The 14,751-nt window shown below is 35.9% G+C and overlaps 1 protein-coding gene across 2 annotated transcripts in view; it reads left to right on the forward strand.

The window, feature by feature from the left end:
- NOX4 (NADPH oxidase 4) overlaps positions 1–14,751 on the forward strand; it is a 140,004-nt gene that overhangs the window by 72,667 nt on the left and 52,586 nt on the right. For both annotated transcript variants that reach the window (XM_058545435.1, XM_058545436.1), the window contains one exon: positions 8,567–8,627. In XM_058545435.1, the coding sequence (XP_058401418.1) occupies positions 8,567–8,627 (61 nt within the window). The remainder of the gene's footprint in view (positions 1–8,566; positions 8,628–14,751) is intronic.

The raw sequence follows: 14,751 nt of genomic DNA on the forward strand, positions 1-14,751 counted from the left end.
TGCAGGACCAGACTGGTGGTGTAGTGGTTAAGTTCAGTGCTCTCTGCTTCGTTGGCCTGAGTTCACAAGTTCAGATCCTGGGTGCAGACCTACACCATTCATCAAGCCATGCTGTGGCGGTGTCCCACGTACAAAATAGAGGAAGATTGGTACAGATGTTAGCTCAGGGCCACTCTTCCCCAAGCAAAAAGAGGAAGATTGGCAACAGCTGTTAGCTCAAGGCCAGTCTTCCTCACCAAAAATGTTAGCTCAAGGCCAGTCTTCCTCACACACACACACACAAATATATATATATATATATACACACTTTGTGAGATAATTCTGTTTTTAAAACTTGAAATTAAATTTGAGACACATATAAATCCTAGTGTATCTGAATTCATTGAACTTTAAAAATTTGTAGTTCAAACACCAGATTAATTTGTTTCTTTGGTTGTTGTTGGGGTGGGAGGTATCTAAAGCATAGATCGTTTAAGTGATTAGAGAAACCAAAGTAACACAATTGATGACAAAGGGGGAGCCAGAATTCAAGGTTTCTGATTCTTCTCCCTCTTTATTGGCTTAAAACTAGAGAGTTTTAGAGTTTTGTATTTTGTTCTTCTACTATGTAGTAGATCTCTAAAAGTGTTTTCTAGCTATGCTCTGTAATTACCAATGTTTGGATATTCTACCAAAACAAATCTTTTATTAAGGTATGCTCTCCTCTAATTTAGATATGTAAATCAGAGATGATTTTAAAAAGCTCAAACTTAAGAAAGCATAAAACCTACTGCTTACCACAAAATATAGCATCTCTTTGAATTTAACTGAGATAGACATCAATTACTATGTTCATTAATATTTTTCATGGATTCTCAATTAAAGAAATAATGTAGAATCTACTTTTTTATGGTAGTAATTTGTTGAAATTTACATAAATATCTCTATATCCTTCTGTTATTATTTTTATTCAGAAACACATGTGCTTTCCTGACATCTGTATTCTAAGTTGTGTGATTCATTATTTTTAAGCTTGGATAACCTGATTTCACATATTTTTCCATGAGTCAGAGGCAAGTCTAGCTGTTCGTTTGTTATTGTCTGTACTTTTACGTAGCATGCCTGCACTTGCCATCATTTTTCTGTTTTGTGTTTTTAATCTCTCAACCAGCCTCTTTGGGAATAGTCTTTCCAGTTTTCAATGAAAACCAGACAAGAATGGTTGTGGATCTCTTAAAGATTGGCAAATCTTTTTGTTATTATTTATTTAATTCCGTGAGTTTAAACATAACCAGGAAGTCTGCATCCTGTTTTGATCTTGGGTCTTGCTCTTATCCATCTAATTCTTAAAAATTGCTTTTCTCTAGGGTTTCACAAGTCTTTTGCTTGGACAACTTAGAAACTCAGCTAGGATAGATGATAAACTAGCAAGGCAACAATGTGTCTTAACCATAGACCAGGCGCAGTGGTGGAAATTGCCCCGGAAGATCACTAATGTTCGTGAAACATAACGGAGCATCTGAATTCTCTGAAAATTAAACATCATCTAACTGCTCTAGTTTGGCTTTTTTCCAGGAGAAAAGAAAATATTTCTTTACTGCCTAATGAGAGCCTGCATGATAACTATGAACTTAAATAGGTCAGTGTATTCAGAGCAAGCCTACTGTTTAATATTAAACTTGATTTATTCAATTGGTATCTTTGGATATCTCCTTTTACTTAGATACCAAAGAGAAAATGATGAATGAAAGCTCCTTTCTTGACTCTCATATCCTTCTAGCTACTGCCCCATTTCTCAGTTCCTTCCCTCTCATTCTCTCATAAATCCACCAACTTTTGCCAACAGCACTCTACTAAAACATTTTCAAGGTCAACAATGACCGTGTTATTGCAAAGTCCATGATCATTTCCTGGTCTTCAATGGGCTTGATCTCTCAGCAGCATTTGGGAGAGCTGATCATTTGCTTTATTGACACACTGTTTTCTTTGTCTTCCAAGACGTCCACTCACCCGGTTTTTCTCCTAATTTTCTGGCTACTTTTACTCAGTCTTTTTTGCTGTTGCTTGTCATCTTCATGACTTCTAAATATCAGAACACTCCAATGTCCATTCCTTGAACCTCTTTTCTTCTCTAACTAGACTCCTATCTATGGTGATCTCATCCAGCCTTATTGATGTATCTGTATGCTATCATCTCCCAAATTTATATTTCCAGCCCAGCCCCCAACTCTAAAATTCAGGGTCATATATCCAATTGTCTGTCAGAAACTTCCACTTGGATGTCTGAAGGGCATCTAAGTTAACATGTCTAAAATTGGACTCCTAGTTTTCAACCTCCCAGCCTATTCTACCCACACTCTTCCCTCACTTCAATTAATGCCAACTCTATTGTCTAAGTTGCTCAGGCTGAAAACCTGAACATCGTTCTCAACTTCAATCGTTTTTGAAAAATATAATCAACAAATCTGTCCACAAATTTTCTTGGCACCACCTTTACAGTGTGTCCACCATTTCCACAGCTGCCACCCTGATCTAATCCACTACCATCTGGATAGTCTCCTAACTGGTCTCCTTCTCTCTGCCCTTGCTGAGCTACCATTTAGTCTTAACAAGCAGCCAGGATGATTATTTTAAAATGAAAATCAAATCATGTCATTTCTCTGTTCAAAAACCCGGCAGTTTTCACCCTGAGTAATACTTGATATCTATTGAACTGCATCTGTGTGAATGTATATGTGCATGTGTGAATGGAAGAGGCGAAGTGAGAGGTCAGTGTGGCTGGGATACACTAAGAAAAAGGAAGAATGGTAGGAGATAATGGCAGAGAAGTGATGAGGGGGCAGATTACGTGGGGTTTATAGGACATTACAAAGGCTTTGGCTTTTACTTTGAGAAGGGAGCCATCAGAGGGCTCTGGGTAGAGAAATGACATGATCTGACTTACTTTTTAACAGGATCGCTCTGGCTGCTCTGTTAAGATTACGTGAGGGGAAGCAAGAGCAGAAGCAGGGAGACCAGTTAGGAGGCCGTTGCGGTCATCCAGGTGAGGTATGACGAGGGCTTGGACCAGGGCGGTGACAGTGGAGCTGGTGAGAAGTGTCAGATTCTGACACATATTTTAAAGTTCAAGTTAACAGGATTTCTTGATAGACTGGGTGTGGAATGTGCAAGAAACAGAAGAGTCAAGGTTATCTTCAAAGTTTTTGATCTGAGCAACTGCACTAACTGAGATAGGGCAGGCTGTGGGGAGAGCAGGTTCTGATGAGAGTTTGTAGAGCTCAGTTTTGGGATATAAGTTTGAGATGGCACTTAGTGTGCTTTCATTAAATATTTGCTGAGCGAATGAGTGGCAGTCCTACTTTCCACTGTACCGGTTATTCCTGCATTTAGAGCCCTTTTTGTCCTACTTCTATTTGTCTTTGGGTTTGCGGAGGAGTAGTAGCCTGGCTTGTACTTGGAGTGAAGTGAATCAGGGGGTCAAATTATCCCATATACAGACATGAACATGATTCTTCTTTTTAATCGTTAAGTCCAGCCCCAGCTTCCTTCTATTGCTTCTGAGACCTGAGTTTTCCCAATGTCGTGAGGGACAGATGGGCTTGCTTCTCAAGGTGACCCGCTTTTTGAAGGTAGTAGGATTTCAGTTTTGTATGTTTCTTTTAGTCAGTCCCCAAACCACTGTCTCATCTACATTTCACCTTTCAAAATTTGTTGATACCTCTCCATCGTTCTTATTACTTCCCATGTTACCTTTGCTATTGTGGTTGTATTTTTATATCTCTAAAATGTCATTTTAATGTTTTGTTTTTTTGAGGAAGTTGAGATAAATGTACACATCCTATCCAAGTTAGTAAAAATCTCATTTATATACTCTTCCAGGATCTTTCTGTTTAATATTGAATATATTGTTTTCTTGCAAATATTTAAGTAAACATGAACTTTTTCCTTCAAGTAAACATTAAAATGTTATATTTGTCAAAACGTTTAGGGTCACGATGCTGCAATAATTGTGATGGATTTTATGCTCCTGGCTTATTATCACCTCTCTGACTTTTAGAACTTTTAGAACAGTCTGTGGAACATTTTGGACACTCTATACATATTTGTTGAGTGTTTGAATGAATTATAGAAGATTTGCCCATTGTTGAAGTCCTTATTCTTTCTCAGGTTAATTCTCCAATATTTAATTAAACTGATATTAGAATGCATACCAACTATGAATAAGATGTATGGAATATACAATAATAATTTAGAAATAGTTCTTGATGTCAAGACATTTATAGTATATTAATACAGAAAAAAATTACACAAAATTAAAAAAGTAGACTGTAATGAAGGTCATAAAAGTCAAATAATTTGGGGGTTCAGGGAAGTGAGGAATTTTCATGGTAGGGAAATCAGGATTTTTTCATGAAAGTGGTGGCATTTGAGATAGGCCTTGAAGAATTGCTAGGGTTCAATGTGAGAAATGGGAATGAAGTCATTCTAAATGAGTAGACTAGTAAGTGGGGAAATGAAGGGGTAGTAAAATGTGTTAGTTGGTCCATGTTGGTTTAGCTGGATTAGGGTGAATCAAAGAGGAATATGGAATAAAAAGTTGTAAAGAATTTGGGACAGATGTGATTGAACATAGACTGTAGGAAAGAAAGAATGTGGCTGTTTTTCCTTAGGGGGACACAAAATGCAAATCAATAGGAGATTGCTGTGATCAGACATTTTCTTTGGTAAGAATAATTGAAAGGACTTGAAAATTGATTGAATGCTGGCAGGAAGAGAAATACCTGATACTACTCTGAGATTTGAGCCTCTGTTCTGATAAGGATGTAGTTTCCATGTCCAGATGTAGGGGAATCAGAAGGAGAAGATAATTCGGGAAGTAAGATAACAGCAATTTTAGATATATTATATTTAGAGTGAATTTCAGATGGAAATGTCTAGCAGGCATAAAAAATGTGAAACTAGAGCTTTGGAAGAAAGTGTTAAAAATAAAGACCTGAAAATAGTGATTAAAAAACATCATATTCTGTGGTCATTTTCTCTGGTTTAACAAATCTGTTACATTGAAAATTTAGTATTTAATATAGTAACATCCATTCTAGAATCATTTTTATTTATTATTACAAGGCTCTTGATTTAAAAATAAACACATTGTGGCTTTTAAATTTCTTTTCCATGTTGAATAAATCCTTGAGCAGTGACATCATTTTTACATTTAGTTCCCAAATGTAGGGTGATTACATAATACCTGTTTTATTTTTTGTAGGACTGTTATAAAACCGTTAGTCATTTGAGCACATTAAAAACCCAACATCATAGTGTACAAATAATTTGAGGGAAAAAGTTATTTTTTCTACGGAATATCAAAATACACATTCCTCTAGATCTGTTGTTACAAATTCTGTCACTTTATTGTATTATCCTTAAACTAGGTGGTGTGTATTCTGGTCTTTATATTAAGGTCAGCATAAGCCAGGCTCCATTCTCTTCATCTAGGAGACTAAAGAAAGACTCAGCAATGATTTAATGTTTACATTTTAAGTTTAACTTTTAAAATATTTAAAATTATTACAAAGGCTAATAATAAATTCACAAAAATAGAAGTGTATGAAATGAGTTCTCATTTTCTCTGTCTTCAATTTTACTTCCCAGAAGTTAATATTCCTAATAATGTATTATATATTCTCTTCAACTTATTTCCATGTATGGAGAAAAAAGCACTAATATCTGTTTTTATTTTAATAATGTAAACTTAAGTACATAATTCATCCTGCAACTTTTTTAACTGAAAAATTGTCATGAGCGTATTTCTTTTAATGTTCTAAGAGAAGCAAGATAGCCGTAGCTATCAATACTTGATTATTTCTTCCCATTGAGAAGTTTTCAAGACACTATTAAAAAGATAGTGAGGAAACATTAAAGAATCGCTACACTGTGCTTTAAGCAACATGAGTGAATCTGAACATTATTTGTGCAAAGTTACTAAAATGTGATTCTAAGGTCTTCAGTCATTGTTTTAAACTACACATGCTGAAGCCATGCTGTGTGTTATGCTGTGCAGGCTCCCTTCAAATTTGAGGGAATATGATTGCAGAAAGATTATGTTAAAATCTGTCTTCTTAATTCCTAGCTAGTTTGAGGAAATCGGTACCTTATAAAAGCATCATTCCCAAGAGTTTGAGAGAAACAATATTGTGTTTTATCTGCTCAAAACCAGATCAGCTTTAAAAGCTACACTGATCCATTTGGTCACTTAGAAGAGGAAGGTTTATAGGCTCCTACAAGTCCACATGTAGTTATCTTTTACAATGTCTGCCCTGAAAGAATGGAATAGATATGAATATTTGGCAAAAATGTATGTTTTCCTTCAGAATACATTATGAGATTAAATCAAGCCAGATGCACACTCAGTCCCGTGAAGATGAGCTTTTTCCCCTCCCTATTCTGATATCTTCTTGGTTTAGATCTTCTTTTCAGAACCTAAGATTCAGTTCACAATGAGGGAAACATCAAGCGACATGTGAGCAGTCAGATTCGTAGCTTGGGACCCTATTGGGATTCTTGCTTTCTGCGAGCTACAACTTTTACTGCACAGAGGTTTCTGGCCAGCTTTAAATAGGATAAAAATAGTGGGTGGTTTTGGCAGATCACATCATCTTATTTGGAGATTTACTAATGACAAAACTGATTGATCTCAGAGTTATTAAAAACCAGAATGTAAATGAAATATTTAGATATTAGAATCATAAATGAAATATCATTTGAATAGTATAAATAACATTTAAGTAATATCACTTTTATAATATTTTGATTTATTTTAATATTTTATACTACAGTTAGCAGTAATCATCCTATTAGAAGCACTGATTGCAGAATAGTAGTTTGGAAATTCCATGTTACGTTAATTCCCAACCCTGAACATATATTAGATCACGGGCTTTTTAGTTCGTTTATGATTTGTCATGAACAAATGGCTAATACCTACCTTTTTATTTAGTTTTCACTGATTTCCAAGCTACTTTTCTTCTTTGAATGAGGAGTTGTTTACGTATCTCCATGGTATCTTCATCTTCCTTTATTTCCTCTCCTTATAGCATCCCTATGTGACCTGCATTAGTTGGTCAACACAGTGAGCTGGAGGGTCCTAGACTTGCTGTATGTAACCCATTCTCTAGCACAGGGACCTCAGGACCTCTGCCATTTTCTTTCGTCTGTGCTTTAACTTCAGCCCATGTTTCTCCTTAATTCATATTGTTATACCTTGATTCTACTAATCTCCAACAAATACTTTTTTTCCTCCTACTCCATTTGATTTCTTATGTAACCCCCACCCATTTGCTATCTTGGCTTTAGTGGAGACAGTGATCTGCCATAATTAAGAACTGTGTTGTCTGACAGACCTGGATCCACACTCTGTCTTGTCTCTTTGCTAGTTGTATGATCTTGGGCAAGTTAATATTTTTAAGTTTCAATTACTCAATTTCCTTAACTATAAAAGACAACTCTTCAGGGTTAGACAATCTCTTCAGACGTTTTGGAAATGAAGCACTTAACACTGCTCTTGGCACATGGTACTCAATGAATACTTAGTACTCACAGGCAGATGATCTTTTACCTATAACCCTTAGGTTAGGTGTATTTTCAGAATTTAGAATTTTGTGTATTTTAAAATGTGTGCATATTCCATATACTACATAAGATCTCTAGTAGGATGTGATGCAACGTTCTTGACCAAATTGATATTTCTGTAGGAAAATACTTCTGTATGAATTTTTATATGGGAGAATTAGCCTCCCGTCATTACTCTCCCTCAATTCAAGTCAGAAAGTGCCACCAAATGAGTTATGAAAAAAATTATTTTTCAGAACTTTTGAATTTTGGAATTGCGAGTAAGAGATTGGGATTCTGGAAAGTAAAAGGAGATTCTGCATTATTGTGAACTAAAAATTATTCTCATTTTTACTGTGTGGGTGTTTTCTAGATTTCCTAACCGTAGGACCACGGCCACTTTTTCTTACCTCCACTACCACAACTCACTCCCCTCCCCAGTTACCCTTGCCAGTTCACTCCTAATTTCTGCTCAGAATTAAGGGACGGAATGGAATAGAACTCTTTAAGGAGAAGTTTCCACATTGGACGTGGAAATTCAGGTCACATTTAGAATTATTTTTTCTTTTCCCTGGAATTTGTTAGGATGTGAGGTGTACAATAATATCTGGAGAGAAAAATACGCTAAAATCATTAGTCTCCATTTCTTCCTTTGTGGTTAAAAACTGTGTCTTAAATATTTCAATTCAAAAGATATTTAAGCAAGATTTGTGGTTGGATGCAATATACTAGCAGTTTTAGACTATATTTTATTGTTTTATATAAATACTTATGGGTTTTTAGAGAAATGTATTGCTTATTGACCGGTTGACATTGCCTTTTCCTTCCACTAATGAGGATCTATGTAGATTTTTAGTTTGTTTCTTCCTATTTTCTGTTGATTTGGGGGACTTGCTATGAGAATGAAAGTTGTAATTAGATCATGGTCTGGTATTACATAATTATTATTCAGAATTGATTCTAGTATTTATTTTCTTTTTAGTGTCCTACTGAAACCAAAGCAACATTTGGGGTCCACCTTAAAATAGTAGGAGACTGGACAGGTATGTAGAACATAAAGTTTTAAGATACATGCTTTGAAATTATGGATCATTCAATAATTTGAATGTGTTTATGTAGTAGAACTACTAGCATGTATAGAAATGTTCTCAAAGTGTTGTTTTGTTTTCTTTCTTTGCTTGTACAGTTTTGACAATCCATATTTTCTTCTTAATAAGCTGCATTTTTGGAGTTGGAATACCTTGGATCTCAGTAATTGTTAATAATGTATTGTTCACTGTACTTGCAAATCATAGGTTTCTGCCTGGTTGTCAGATGTACCGGCAATAGTGGGAACATCGGACTGTGGTTTTTAGAAAACATGATTTTAAAATTAGTGGTTGATGTTATTCTCAAAATAATCAACACCTGGGATTGAGACCACACAAATCTAGTTCCTGCGTGACCTTCTATGTGATATTATCTGTATATGTAGCAACTCCACAACATCTTTGAAATAGTGGTCATTTTTAATAGTAGGTCGATTGGTGATATTTTACTGATTTATTCAATAAATACATTTTTATTATCAGAGAAATGCATTATATTAAGAGTTCTGAGTAAATAAAAGAAACATTTTTCATTCTTATATTCCCTTGACCAAACAGAATGACTGACAAGTGAGTGTTCAGTAAATGTTAGCTCGTTGGCTGGTTGTTTAGGTTGGTTACTCAAAGGAAAGGATGCAGGTATAAACATGAATGCAAATGTAAATAAAAATATTTTTTAATTGAGTGCTAAGCTAGGAGTTGGTCTGTGAAAACTATAGGGAATCAGAAAAAGGCAGATTCAGTGTAGTCTAGGGCTATAAGAGAAGCTTCACAGAAAAGACAGAATTTGAGCTGAACCTTGAAAATCAGGCAAATGAAGTAAGAAGTAGGTCATTTAAGTGAAATTCACAGCATTGTCAAAAATCAGGGAAGGTAATGATTAAACCGTGTTTGAGAAGGGTCTGTCAATCAGCCTAGCAGAATCAAAGATTTTGTTCTGGGGAGTAGTATGGAAAAGCCATTTAGGGTCAGCTTGGTGAAGATCTTGAATGCCTTGACAAGATATGAGAATAACTTAGAAATGTTAGGAAACCTTTGAAGGATTTAGAACATCATAATGAAAATAGTATTAATAAAGTGCTAGTTAGATGGATTAGAATCAAGGGAAGACTTGTTTGTCCTGGAAAGCAGAGAAGAAGGAGTCATTGGCGGGGTGGGGATGGAGACTGAGGATGAGAAGGAATGGATTTGCAAGCACAGATTGAGAAGTTAGCATTAGAAAGGGGGAACTAATTTCTGTGAAAATCAGGAAAAGACAAGATATTGTGTAATAAGAAAAGGATATTTTAGGAAGAAGGACAATTGAATGAGCTTATATCATAGTTAAAAAATAATAGTGTGTGTAAAGTTCTTTGTCTATAGAAAGGGCAGCCAGCTTGGAAATGGAGACTTGAAGAGAACGGAGAAAATATGCAACATAGGGTTTAATGGGCAGACAATAAAATTAATCAAAAGATCTTTGGGCAGTAATGACCTATTTGGAATCATGAAAAATTGGGCTTAGCGGCTGGCCCGGTGGCGCAGCGGTTAAGTGCACGCGCTTCGCTTCGGCGGCCCCGGGTTCGCAGGTTCAGATCCCGGGCGCACACCAATGCACCGCTTGTCAAGCCATGCTGTGGCAACATCCCATATAAGGTAGAGGAAGATGGGCACGGATGTTAGCCCAGGGCCAATCTACTTCAGCAAAAAGAGAAGGATTGGCATCAGATGTTAGCCCAGGGCTGATCTTCCTCACCGAAAAAAAAAAAAAAATTGGGCTTAAATAGATATTGTTCATTTGATAGCATTCAAAAAAGATCATGGTAGTCCATTGCTAGAAAAACATTGGTATAGTATGGAAACAATAATTCTCATAATAACACCAGAACTAGTTGCTATAATCAAAATTGTTTTGCGCTGTTTGACAAGGAATGAGTGCAGTTCTCCTCTGGTAAGTATCCCAATATAGTAATTAATTTTGGTAATGAATGGTAATTGATAGAATTGTATATCTGAAGGAAAATAAGCACAATAAAGGTATAATTTAATTCATCAGGGTAAGCAGAAACTTCATGATAGCTTATTACTAGCTACTGTTATTGAGTTTCTTTATAAAGTTATTTTCTATTGTCAGTAGCTCATTAAAATAAATGATGAGATAATCTTCTCTATTAGAAACACTTAATAGTTTTAATTTTATCCCCCTTTTTTATGTATTGTGCCATTGAGAGAGAAACAAGATCATTCTATTCAAAGAGTTCAGTTCCAGTTATATGCTTTTCAATTAATAGAACTTCTTGGTTGTTGACTTTAAATATTTGGTGATTTGGGAAAAAAATGTCAAGTATTCATGCAGAGAATCCATGAATAATTCTGCCACTCTCTGGCACTTTAGTTCAAAAAAAGGTTTAGCTGTCTTAAAACAATGGAATTACAGTTATGGAAGGAAAAATGGGAACATATTCCTGAAATTAAGGATCATTGGTTTTTATTCTGAAAGAATTGATTAAAATTCAGTATTAAGAGCAGTAGTATAGTAAATACCAAAGAGATACTTAAGTTGAATATCAGAGGTTTACTTTTCTAAACTGACTTAGCGATAATTTACAGTGGCTTTTTTTCCCTCTGAAATACGTTATGTGTGGGCAAGTCTAAAGAACAGACTTAAAACTGCCCCATGACTGATCTTTCCAAGACTAATCAACTACACCCAGCTGGAGAATGCCTAAGAAGCAAAAGAATCAGCTATATAGCGCAGGACAAGGAGGCATCAACGTTTTCTATTTGTTGTCTAGCTTTTTATTTTAACCAGACCTGTAGCTGCATCTTCTAAGCGTGTGACAGACTCACTACATTTAGAAGACTCTGCAAACCTCTTGCACACAGTTCAGATTTTTCCTTGAAATAATGATGGTAGAGGGGGTAGAGGGAGTTGAATTAACGTCTCATTGCTCTTCCAGAATCAGCCATGCTTTCCAATTTCAAATATATGATCACAGATTGCCTAGTGGCTTGATTGTCATTCTGACTGTCCAGAATGTCTTGTTACTTTCTTCATTAACTATCATTACTATTGAATCATGTCTGAGATCATGTTACACTGTTGGTTATTTTAGTGGTCTAAATAGCAGCTTACTCTAGAGAGGTTTGAGTTTTATACTACAAAAGCATTACGTACATCATATTCTCATGCAATTAATCGAAAAATTTTGTCATGGCTCCATTCAATAGCTAGTGGATTGACAGTCACTGGATAAACATGCAACAAAGGGCTCATTGTATGCGTCACATAACAGCTTCTCCTTGAATCTTGGGTATCGATTCCCGTATTGTCTATTGGAAAATCTTGCTACAGTCAGAAGATATGGTTAACTTTGAGGAGTAAAAGTGGGAAAATAGGGCCATGTAATATGGATTTGCCTTGATCGTATAATACATTGATACTTACAGTACAAGTAATCTTAGGTAGAGCTTTAGTTAAAGACTGGGCCAAAAAAGAGATGATCCCTCTCTCTCTAGCTCTCTTTGCTTCTGTATCACTGTATTAGCCAGCTGTGTTGCATACTTCATCTAGCTGATTGTTTATGAAAAGAATTAAAACAGAATATGTGTAATGTATTTAAAGTTTTTTTTTTTTTCATTTTGGGGAACTCCTTGTAAGTCAGATGATGACCACACTAAATTCTAATAATATTATTATTTTATAATGACAACGTATTTTGGAACAATTATGGTATCTACCTTATACTATACATATCTGCGAATGGCTTTTGGCTGCTGCAAAAAAGCGAAAAAGAGAAAAGTACTCCTATTGAATATACTGAGCCTGTTTTGAAGGACCTGCCAAAAGAGGAAATCCAAAATAAGTTTGAGCAAACTGACTTCTTTGACCAACACCCATCATATTTGGATGTATGAAATACCATGGGTTTTATATAATTCATGTTCACACAGTGTAAACTTTATTCTAAGCTTATAGTAAATATGAATTATCAATTGGTACATCTACAAATGAGTAACTAGAAATACTGTTTTTGTTGTTGTTGTTACCATGAATAGCACACTATAATGGTTAGTCATTTGTGGAAGATAACATTTAAAATATTTGTTATTTTGGCTAATAATAAAATATTTATTAAGCACCTACTATGTGCCAGACACTGCACTAGTCTCTGGAGATACAGCATTGACCAAAACAGACAAGGTCCCTGCTGTCGTAGAAACTGGATTCTAGTCAGTAGAGACCTCCAATAAACAAGTCAATACATAATGTGTTAGATAGTGATTAGTGCCAGAAAGAAAAATAAAGGTAAGAGAGTAAGAATGATGAGGGGCGACAGTGCTAGTTTAGATAGGATGTTTAGTTACAGACTTGCTGAGCAGACATTTAAGTAGGTGAGAGAGTAAGCGAGGTGGATTTCAGGAAGAAGTGTGTTTAGGCTAAGGAAACAGTAAATGCAAAGTCCCTGTGGTGGGAAAAACTTTGTCTATTCCAGGAACAGCAAAGAGGCCAGTGAGGCTGGAATAAAGTGAGGAGGAGAGTAGTGGGAAATGAGATCAGAGAGGTGAGCAGCAGACTGGACGCTATAGGTTATAGGAGGACTTGGATTTTAATCTGGTTGAGATAAAAGGCATGGTTTTGAAGTCTATAACTGAATGATTAACCATTTGGTTGTAATATGTACTACCTAGTGGTTGGCAGCCCGAAGTTATTGAAAAAAAAAAGACTGAGTTTAGGGAGAAGAGGGAAAAGGTGAGAATCCCGAGCATTTTAGAAAACAGGTCAAACTTTTTTTGTGGTAGGGGAAGATGTATCATCATTGTGGAGATGCTTCAGTAGTGGTTCTATCTCCTGCCATATGGTCCTGGTTGATGGGTCTGGTAGCCTCTCCTACACCCTATGTCCCACCAGCCCCTATGGAAGGTAGTAGCTTCCTGCTACTCTCTGGATTTCTTCACTATCTTTGTTTTGGCTTCTGAGTTCTTCCCTCACCTGAGTCACTAGTTTCCTGTATTAAATTCCTTTCACTTAAATTATGTAGTCATTCCTGGTTTTGGCTGGGCTTGGACTATTGTAGGAGCTCAGCAAAGCCTCTCTGAACAGAGCACTGAATCCAGAGGAGTAACAGATGGGAGAGAGAAGAGGAAGTGTAAAAACCCTGAAGCAGTCAAATGTTTGTATTCAAGGACCAGTAAGAAGTGCTGTGTTGCTGGAACTGAGTGAGTAAATGGGAATGTTTTAGGAAATAAAGTCTGAGAAATACCCATTGACCAGAAATGGTAGGCACTTGTAGACTTCAATTGTATTATAAATGTTATGAAAAACCATTGAAGGATTTTTATTAGGGTCTGACTCATATTTTAAAATGATAAGTCTGGCTGCTATGTAGAGAATATAATGGGGGTGGGCAAGAGGGGAAATTAGGAGATGAGTTAGGAGAGAAGGTCTTGCTGATATCTAGACAAGAGAAAATGCTAGTTACGCATAGGGTGATAGTGCCTGGGTATGAGGAGTGGATGGATTTTAAAGGTATATGTGACAGGTTTTGTTGACACATTGGAGCTGGGGTATAGGAATCAAAGATAACTCCAAGGATTTTAGCTTCAATAAGTGAAGCTATTGAGGTAAAGAACACTGTGGCATATTGGGGGACAAGAGTGGACATTCAAAACTCAGTTTCATACATTTTAAATTTGAGATGCCTCTTAGACCTCTTAGAAGTGAGACTGAATAGGCATTTGCATGTGTGAGTCTGAGGTCAGGGAGGGGTCTGGGCTGGAGATCTACACTTGGGAATCATTAGTGTATTTATGGATTTAAAGCCTTGAAGCTGGAAAGTATCACCTGGGGCAAAAATTCTCAACTGTGTAAGATCCAACACCTTGTTTTATAACATTTTATGTGCCCACTTTACATTCTTAAAATGCAATTTACAGATGTTATATACACAAATAATTTATAAAAATCAATATAATGTTCTTACTTTATTATATAGGAGCTATTAAAATAATTTCTAGTAAATGCTTTACATTCAATATTCAAATTTTCAAGCATGACTACACTAGAAGTCATAATGAAATAGGTAACTTGTGCCCACAT

Source organism: Diceros bicornis, chromosome 7 (genome assembly GCF_020826845.1).
Source record: "Diceros bicornis minor isolate mBicDic1 chromosome 7, mDicBic1.mat.cur, whole genome shotgun sequence".
Taxonomy (NCBI): domain Eukaryota; kingdom Metazoa; phylum Chordata; class Mammalia; order Perissodactyla; family Rhinocerotidae; genus Diceros; species Diceros bicornis.